Source organism: Triplophysa rosa, linkage group LG12, assembly GCF_024868665.1.
Source record: "Triplophysa rosa linkage group LG12, Trosa_1v2, whole genome shotgun sequence".
In the NCBI taxonomy this organism is placed as follows: Eukaryota; Metazoa; Chordata; class Actinopteri; order Cypriniformes; family Nemacheilidae; genus Triplophysa; species Triplophysa rosa.
Window position 1 is genome coordinate 24,017,326 of NC_079901.1, and position 9,894 is coordinate 24,027,219.

The 9,894-nt window shown below is 38.8% G+C and overlaps 1 protein-coding gene across 3 annotated transcripts in view; it reads left to right on the forward strand.

The window, feature by feature from the left end:
- The window catches only part of LOC130562389 (F-BAR and double SH3 domains protein 2), a 64,009-nt gene that overhangs the window by 42,414 nt on the left and 11,701 nt on the right, over positions 1 to 9,894 (forward strand). For 2 of the 3 annotated variants that reach the window (XM_057347315.1, XM_057347317.1), the window contains 5 exons: positions 2,847 to 2,969; positions 3,238 to 3,333; positions 5,493 to 5,567; positions 6,837 to 6,953; positions 7,647 to 7,751. In XM_057347315.1, coding sequence (XP_057203298.1) covers positions 2,847 to 2,969; positions 3,238 to 3,333; positions 5,493 to 5,567; positions 6,837 to 6,953; positions 7,647 to 7,751 — 516 coding nt within the window. The remainder of the gene's footprint in view (positions 1 to 2,846; positions 2,970 to 3,237; positions 3,334 to 5,492; positions 5,568 to 6,836; positions 6,954 to 7,646; positions 7,752 to 9,894) is intronic. The other variant, XM_057347316.1, reaches the window with a different exon arrangement.

Below are 9,894 nucleotides of genomic sequence, written 5' to 3' on the forward strand. Positions count from 1 at the left end.
TCTCTCTCTCTCTCTCTCTCTCTCTCTCTCTCTCTCTCTCTCTCTCTCTCTCTCTCTCTCTCTCTCTCTCTCTCTCTCTCTCTCTCTCTCTCTCTCTCTCACTCTCTCTCTCTGTCTCTCTCACTCACTCACTCTCTCTCTCTCTCTCTCTCCCCCAGTTGACCAGGTCTCATACGTGTCCGAGCTGCTGTTCTCTCACTGCACTCAAACAAACAGATTCTCTTCGTGTTGTTATTGAAGGGCATATTCTCTGTTCCACTCATCTGCCTGATGGGCTATGAATGAATTCATATGAATGAAATATAAATGCTCAGGGCGAGAGAATCTGGATTGAATTATTGATAGGTGGAGGGTCAGTGCTTTAGGCCCACCAGCTGCCGAATGTCAGCCCCCGCTACAGACCCTCTATTTCCTTTTGGCTTAGCAGTACCTTGGTTATGGTCAAAATAGCAGATCTAATGTAATGATAGTAATTGATGATAACCTCTGTCATACTTTCAGATTCCATCAGTGGTCTGTGTCACTGGCAGCTGCTCTTTAGCGCCCCCTGCTTTGCAAACATGAATCTTGAAAGTTTATTGGCAGATGGGTTTTCTCCAGTGATTTGTTTGTGTGTGTGTGCATGCATGTGTGTGAGTGTTTATGGGTCGAGGTGAGAACATCATGTGCTTCTTAGACGTGTGTTTGTGTGTGTTATGAGCCTTCAGTCCTGTTTTGTGTGTGAAGCAGCTCTATAAAAACACTATTGTGTCATTCTTCTGCTTTGGCTTTTTATAGAAAGTTGACAATATTCCTTAACGGAATATTCACCCAAGAACCCACCTTGTGTTCTTCAAAACTCTTTGATCTGTGATCTACATATCACTTTGTCACTTTCTTTAAGACATTATTTATGATAAACATAAACATATAAAGATAAGTATAGGATTTGTAGCTTTAATGCACTTTTAGTTTTTTTTGGAAAAAAGCATCTGCCAGATTCATAAAAGTAAAGTGTGCATAAACTGTTTGCAGTATATAGCAAGTTTAGTCTGGCGTGTGTTTTTTTTCCCACATGTATAGAAATACCTTAAAGGAACAGTTCACCCAAAAATGAAGCAAATGACTGCGTTTACTCACCCTCGAGTTGTTCCAAACAGTTTTTTTCTTCTTCTGATGAACAGAGAAAGATATTTGGAAGAATGATTGTAACCAAACAGACCTTTAACTACCATAGTAGGAAAAATGTCTTTATACATTTCTTTGTTCTGTTGAACACAAAAGAAGATATTTTGAAAAATGTAGAAAAGTACCATTGTCATTTTTCCTACTATGGTAGGCCAAGAACTGTTTGATAACGAGCATTCTTCCAAATATCTTTCTCTGAAATGTATAAATGTATTAAAAGAATATATGAAAGGAAATTTAAATGATGACACAATTTTAATTTTTGGGTCAAGTATTCCTTCCATGACAACAGCTTCTATGTATAACTAACAGACAGCAGTAATGTGCATCACAAGGTTATATTAATTCTTGGAAAAACATTGTGGACAATGTTTGTGCGTCTGTGTTGTGTGTGTGTTTTGAGGTTCATTAAATCCCTGTGTGAGGCATTTGAGTGTAAAGTGAGGTATTTATTATACAGCCAACATGTTTGTTCAGCTGATGGTGTTGTTGGTTTCGTTTTGTGTGTGTGTGTGTGTGTGCGTGTGTGTGTGTGTGTGTTCATGTTTGTATATCCCGGTGGGGACCTAAACCTGAATACACACCAACACATTGGGACTCGTGTCACCGTGGGGACCAAAATTGAGGTCCTCATGAGCAAAAAAGCTTTTACAAATCTAAAAATGCAAAAAGTGTTCTATGATCTTTAGGGTTAGGGATAGGGGATAGAATATACAGTTTGTACAGTATAAAAACATTACGCCTATGGACTGTCCCCACGGGGATAGTCAACCAAAGCCTGTGCATGTGTGTGTGTGTGTGTGTGTGTGTGCGTGCGTGCGTGCATGTGTGCGAGAGAGAAGGCGAGAGAGAGAGAGCACAACGTTTTCTTGTCCATCCGGGTGTTCTTATAACCCCCGGACACATGAATGATCCTTTTTCATGCATGGAGCCACATTTGGGAATATTTTTAATGTGCGTGCGTGCGTGCGTGTAAGATCTCTCGCACCTTTGAAAGACAAATCATTCCACAGTGTGCCGGTCTTATATGAACCCCGCACCCCTTTTCAGCTCCGTTCACGGCTCGCGCGCACACACAACGTTGCTGAATCTCAGTCTGGTGGGTGGAGGTACTCGGGACCCTATCAAAACGACGCATGCATGTAATGAGTCAGTCTTTCTCTCCCGCTCTCATTCTGAGTCTGTGTATCCGGAGAGCGCTGGCACCTGCCGTAACCCGGCGGCACCGTGTGTCCACTCCCAGTCCGGCTCAATCCAGACTCCCGTGTGCGCTGTCAGGCCTCTGTGGCATTTCCAGTCCTCCCACAGCAAACAGTCACACAAATCAAAGCCTGTTTCCAGAATGCATTCCTTCCCAGTACAGCAGAACACGGAGGAAGAGAGAGAGGGCAGGGGTTTTTGTTTTTGCAAAAAAACAGATTCCGTGGCTCTGGAATCTGAACTGGCTGATCTTTCTCAGCAGCTGCTGTGATCCGTACGAGAAAACGGCACAGCCGTCTGTTCATTGCAGGTCTACGAAGAAAACATCTCATGCTTTCTCTTTCCTACATCCGGCTGAAAATGCGCCACGCTATCCCACAATGCACTAGTACAGTACTATCTGTCAATAATGCCGTGACCTGAGCACACGCGTCTCATCTATTTAGCATAAATAAAATCTGTGATCTGTGTGTCTTTAGGGTCTGGAGGGAAACGTGTACGACCATGTGAAGGACTATCTCATATCCTTTTGTCGTACTGAATTGGAAGCATTTCAAGCCATCCACAACACCTTCCAGTTCCTCCTGGAGAAGTCCAGCCGGGTGAGTCTCTCTCTCTCTCTCTCTCTCTCTCTCCATTCCCAGAAATAGATTCCCTCTGCCAGTTCCTCATTATCAGCTCCCCTGTGAAGAAATCCCTATAGACACACACACACTTCATGTCTTGAATGTGCTGACAAACACATCTGTCTGCATGCTCTTGATTTTACATACCACTCACGTGAGGTATTGTGCGTGTATATACAGTATAGATGTTATGTGCACCTCTTACTTTATCTTTAGATGTGATGTGATGTGTTTTTCTCTCCAGGTTATGCAGGACTTCAACCAGCAGTTGTTTCTGCAGGAGAACCCCGTGTTTCACAAATCACAAGACTTTCAGTTCCAGCCCTGTGAGAGCGATATGGTGAGAATCACACATGTGTTTAAAAAGCCCAGCTTCAGTTTCTATAATGGCAGAGGCACACGTGTATGAGACTGAGCCCGACGGCAGGTTCTCTTTTTTTCGCCATGCTGTACAATAACAAAAATGCAGTGTCTTTAGAATGAACAGAATTGTCTCATGGCAGAAAAATCACGTCTGGTTTTCATCGTTTCTAAACATCATATTTATTGGTTTTGTTTTGTTATTTAGTGTGTCAGAGCTTTTTTCCCCTCCGATTTTCTGTCTGTTTTTTAAATCGTGTTGAAACGTTATTCGTTGTTAACGGCGTCAGCGACGCATACGTCACAAGAGTGCCAAAAAAAATTCCCTCACTAATTTCATCTTCACCTATTTTTAGCACGACGCATCTGAGAGGCTCTGGGAACAGAATTTCTTGTTCCTGTGTTGATGTAAAAAACATCCTGTGTTCTTTAAACGCTCTTCTGTCGTATGCTTAGCCAATTTTGTGAATGTTTTTTTGATGTTGTGCCACAATTCTGCTCAAATGTGATGATTTAGTTGATTTTTTATTTCTATTTATTCAATTATTTAGCTCACTTTCTTAAAGGGTTAGTTCACCCAAAATGACATGACATCCCTGAGGCTTATGACTTTCAAGTTTTTTATAAACACATCTTGTCACTTTCTATGTATAAAGTAATCCAAAAGATTCAAGTGTATTGTATAAGGGCAAGTTCACTTAAAAATGAAAATTCTGTCATCATTTACTCACTCAAACCTATATACATTTCTTTGTTCTGTGAAACGCAAAGAAAGATATTTGTAAGAATGTTAGCCATTTTCAGTTCTGTGACTTCATCTACTACCATAGTAGGAAAAGAATATTGCATCTTTTTGTTCTGTTGAACACAAAGTGAGATGCTTTGAAGAATTTAGGAACACAAACAGTTCTGGGGCACCTTTGACTACCATTGAATTCTTCCTACTATGACAGTCAACGATGTCACAGAATAGAAAATTGCTAACATTCTTCCAAATATCTTTCTCCGTGTTCATCAGAGCAAACAGAACATTTATACAGGTATGAAATGACATGAGGCTGAGTGAATGATGACAGAATTTTCATTTTTGGGTGAACTATCACTTTAACTATCTCGTAATCAGTGTTGGATGTAACTAGTTACTAAGTAATTAGTTACTGTAATTTAATTACTTTCCCCTTGAAAAAGTAAAGTAAGGGATTACTCTGTTTTTCTGTAATTTAATTACAGTTACTTTTGATGTAATTAAACTAAATACTTTGTGTAATATACTGTATGTGTGTGTAATAGTTCAAAATTCAAAGTCTAACTTTAAAATCTGTGCTTTAATGTATAATTCTCACATTTGTAATACTTTGGTCAGTTAATAAGAGTACTTTATGTAGTTTTATATTATTTATGTGAATGAATTAAAAGAGCGCTTTCATGTCTATCCTTGAATCACTTAACTAATCAAGGTTGATGTAGGATATAGAAAGTAATTAGTAATAAGTAACTAAATACTTTTTGGAGAGAGTCATTCGTACAGTAATCTAATTACACTATTGAATATGTAATTAGTAACTAGTAATTAATTACTTTTTGAGAGTAACTTACCCAACACTGCTCGTAATGCTAAACGATACGTATGAGAAAACTATATTTTAAACTGATTTAGTGAAATAAGACACCAAAACAAAACCACAAGAGCACTAAAATAAGATATGATGACATGACTTGTGTCTTGTAGACATTTTTGTGTGAACTATTCTCTTTAATAGTGTTATACTAAATTATTTCAATTATTAACATAAAATAAACTATACTAATAAATGAGTGTCGAATGAAAACGGTAAATAACAGTATGGTTTTATGGCTGAAGCGTTCATAATCTCTCGTCTCTTTCTTTCTTTCTTTTATTCACTTTTGTTCTATCCTGTAGTCTCATTTTAGAGCACTTCAGTGGTTGGTAGCTGTTTCTAAACATCTCTCTCTGACTGCTTTACTGTTTCTAACTCATTTTCCTCTCTCATTTTCCAGTCTTCTAACACTTCTAACCTGCACGTGTGTGTGGCGTGTGTGTGGCGTGTGTGTGTGTGTGTGTGTGTGTGTGTGTGTGTGTGTGTGTGTACGTCTCGTCTCTGCTGCTCTCTGGCTCAGACTCTCGGTTCCGTCCAGCGGTTGGTGGACATTGAGCCGTCGGCCGTCAGTGTGATGAGAATGACTCTGGCGCAGGTACACGCCGTCAGCTGATCCTCATGTCCCATCATGCCTCGGTCTCGTGTGATATTATCATCTCCGTGTCGTGTGCATGCGTGCCGACGCCGGCTCATTCACGTGACAGTGGTTTTCTCCCTGCGGAGTGTTTTATAGAGCATCCGGTTTGAACGCTTTCAGATTTTCCAACCGTCCATCTCCCAGAATGCATCTCACCGTGAGTCTGCAGCAGAGACACATGGGATTGATTAGGCCTTCAATGAGCGCTTCACAAACAGATGGAGGCCCGCACACTGTCATGTGTTTTTGCCAGCAGACTCGGGCTTCCCAGCATGCACTGCACGTCGGCCTAAGGGCGCACACGGAGAGGGAAAACAGGAAGTCGAGAGCACGGCTCAACAGGAGAGTTTGTGTGAAGCATCTGTCAGCTGATGTTGACATCAGATTGATGTGGCAGCGTTGAGTAGCGATTCCTCTGTTAAAGTGCTTGAATTGAGTTTGTATTGACGTGCCGTCAGACTCGTGACAAATAAACACGCACGTCCGCACGTGTGCAGGTTGCATCATTCATTTTCTTACATTGTTATACTTGCTGAAGGATGACAGTGTAGCCTGAAAATTAACCATTGTTTAACTATAGTAGCCATGCTTTTTGTTTTAATTTGTAGTAAAATCATAGTAATCGCACATTTACTATGGTCTCACCATAATAACCGTAGTTTCACCATGGTATTTGCATTAAAACTACTGTATTACAAATAGTAATCAATCTGCCAAACATGCTTACTACATTTGAAGAGTTTGGTTCCAAAATGAGATGACTCAAAAAAAAAAAAACATTTTAATCATGTTTTTTTATTGTGCATTCCAATTAATATCAATCAAACTGCAGTTGGTTTGTTTTGATTTAAGCCATAATAACTAACACAATAAAATACAATAAAAACGTTATAACATGATAAAAAACATGATTTAAAATCTCATTTTGTAATTCATTTTTACTATAGTAAAACCTAAAAAATCGTTATCTTCGGTTAAAGAATTGTACAGCATTGTGTCTTCAAGACTGACGTAATAATCCGAGCGAGTTCATTCGTTTCAATTCAAACTGATTAAATAATGTGGTTCCGTCTTTATATAAGAGAGGTTAAAACGGTCTAAGCTCTCTGCATTTGTTCTGGATTTTTAATTGTAAATGTAATGAGTTCAGACTGGCGGGTCTGATCTTTGACCTGCGATTCATGCAGGTGTGTGTTGCCGTGGTAACCATTCCTCTGTGTGTTTCAGAGTCGGCAGCTGGAGTCGGAGACGGGCACCACCGAAGAACACAGTCTCAACAAAGAGGCGAGGAAATGGGCCACGCGGGTGGCCCGCGAACACAAAAACGTCATCCATTACAAACGGGTGAGAGGCGTCACGTCATACACGTTCAGATGACATCACGATCACGACTTCAAAATAACACGCACACTTAAACAGTATTATGGGTATGCTGATGAATCGCACAATGTTACAAACATTCATTACAGGTACTGTTGACACCCAAACGCTAATGAAAAACAAATACATACACTGTTATCATAATAAATCTCACTATCATTAAATAAATCTGACATCTCTGCAGATTACAGTTCACCTCAAAATAATAATGAAAAAAAGTGAACAGTTTGTGTTTGCGTTGTTTTCATGACAGTTGAGCAGGTTCCCACAGACTGTAATGCAGACATTTCACTTTTGAGTTGTTTGCTTTGCATCCATCAGTTTTCTCATTTGGTTCTCATTAACTCTGGTACAGTAATATTCACTTTTTGGGCAAGTGTCTCATTTGTTGTTATATAAATGTGTCAAAAAAAGGCCTTGGTGATTTTTGCATTGAAACATACCCAGAAAATGTTATTTACACGTGTCATGAATTTTCGAGAAAGTCGTGGTTCTGATTATGATTCACAAATGAGAATCAGTAAGAAATACTGATCTTGTGTTCTGTTTAATTGTTAGATGAGCAGTAAATGTGTTCTGGTGATATTTTTGTAGATTATTTGCTTAATGAGTCAAATTAATTGAGCTGTCTTACAGTCCTTCCTTTTTTATCGACAGACTCTTGAGGAGTGCGAGACGCTCGGGACTCCGACCACAGAACAGAGCCGGAATGAGCTGGAATTCCGAATAGAGGAAGCCAAAGAGAAAATCCGTAAAGCAGAGGTGTGTGTGTGTGTGTGCGTGCGTGCGTGCGTGCGGCTTTACCTGCAAAACAACAACATTACATCAAAATTGACGGATACATAGTGCATGTTCTTAGTCTTATTGCTCATGATTCATTTATATCAATATCTTTCATTTTCATCGTTTTTATTAATATTTATAATGCGTGATCTTTTTTGAACGTCGGTTCACCTCAAAATCAATCACATAATCAAAGTGAAAATATGATGCGAATGTTTCATGTTGACTTATGCTTTCTGGTAAATACGTTGAGTAAAAAATGCTTGCCAAAAAAAAGGATTTTGTGTAAAGAAATGTATCGGAGTATAAAAAGAGAGGCACAAAGTAGTTTTGTTCCAAACATCTCTGTATCGATCAGGTCAGAGTCAGGCTGTCAGACTCTTTTTCTTGATCAATACATGTCCTCCTCGCACCCATTACTTTCAGCAGCCACAGCGCCCTCTTCTGGCCCTGCCCGTGACCTCCATCAAAGCTTATATATTATATTTGTTATCATTTACTTCCCCTCATGCTGATTCAAACATTTAAGACTTTCTGCCTTATGAGTTCAGAGTTATTAGAAAAACATTCAAGCTGTTCATACAATGTGGACTAAATGCAAGCACAGTGTAAATACAAATGCGCTGTATTTTAAGTTCTCCGCTTTATTTATTTGTTGTCTGCATATCTTAAATATATCATTATTATCGTATTGTTTCTACTCGACCAGCCACCATATGCTTTCATTGTATGAAAAAGGAGAATATATCTTAAGTTCCGGTGAACATACAGGTTTGAAACAATATGTAGGTTATGAAATAGCAGTATTTGTATTTCTGTGGAAATGATGCTCTGGGCAGTTATGAATGACATTATGACACTAAAATTAATAAACTAAATAAAGCAGATCCTGATGGCGTTATAAAGCACTATCTTTCTTTTTTGAACTTGAATCTCCTGCAGCCACATTGCCTGAATTCACCATTAGTTGTTACAGATCATTAAATATTTAACAGCCCCATTAAGAACTGATGGGAAAACGAGAGCAAAACAACAGACAGAAAAAGCAATGGAACGTGAAGTTTGGTTCGAAACTACCGAAAATCTTCAACTTTAAATAGTTTGAGTTAGTCAACAGATATAACAATTATAATTGGTCTTTAATTGTTTCCTTCCCTTTAGAATTGCTCAAAAAATGATGTTTTGGTTTACAAAGCGAAGCGGTTTGTTGGAAATCGATGAGTCTTCAGAATGTTGATTTGCATCTGTGTAAACAATGAGAATTGCTGAAGTGTTGGTTATGTGTGGACACCTGTACGCTCCTCTGAGATCACACTGATGGTTTGTTAATGAGGAAAGTGATGGAGAAAGCTCTCCTGCATGTGTGTCGAGCTCTGAAGATGAGAGAGATCCATTATTCTCTCTCTCTCTGAACATAACTTTCAATGACTTTCACACAAAGTCAAAAGAAATATAGATATTTTCCATAATGAAAATGAAGACGGTTTTTAAGCTAAAATGTTTTTTTAATGCTTTATGCCGGTTTAACCTCCAGAGTAAACTCGTTATACAAATCATTATCACTTTTACATTAAGTTCCGTTAGCCAGTAGCAAATAGTGGCACAGAAATGACATTCTTCAGCTTTAAGGACGTTATTATATTTTGCATCATGACATGAAAATACTTTCATTGTTTATCATAATATTTCCTTATTTGAAAATAACCTTGTTTTCCAGCGATTAAATAATTGTGTGAATAATGGCTAGTTTTCATTTTAAGTATAATTTATCAGTGCCTTTAAAACATATTTCTTTCTTGTAGTTTTGAAAACAAAAATAAAACATTTATGATATCATCCCCTTTATTTTATACAGATTCATGTTTTGTGTGTTGTTGACCTCTCTCTCTCTCTAACTGTCTCTCTCTCTCTCTCTCACTCTCTCTCTCTCTCTCTAACTGTCTCTCTCTCACTCTCTCACTCTCACTCTCTCTCTCTCTCTCTCTCTCTCTCACTCTCTCACTCTCTCTCTCACTCTCACACTCTCTCTCTCTCTAACTGTCTCTCTCTCACTCTCACTCTCTCTCTCTAACTCTCTCTCACTCTCTCACTCTCACTCTCTCTCTCTAACTGTCTCTCTCTC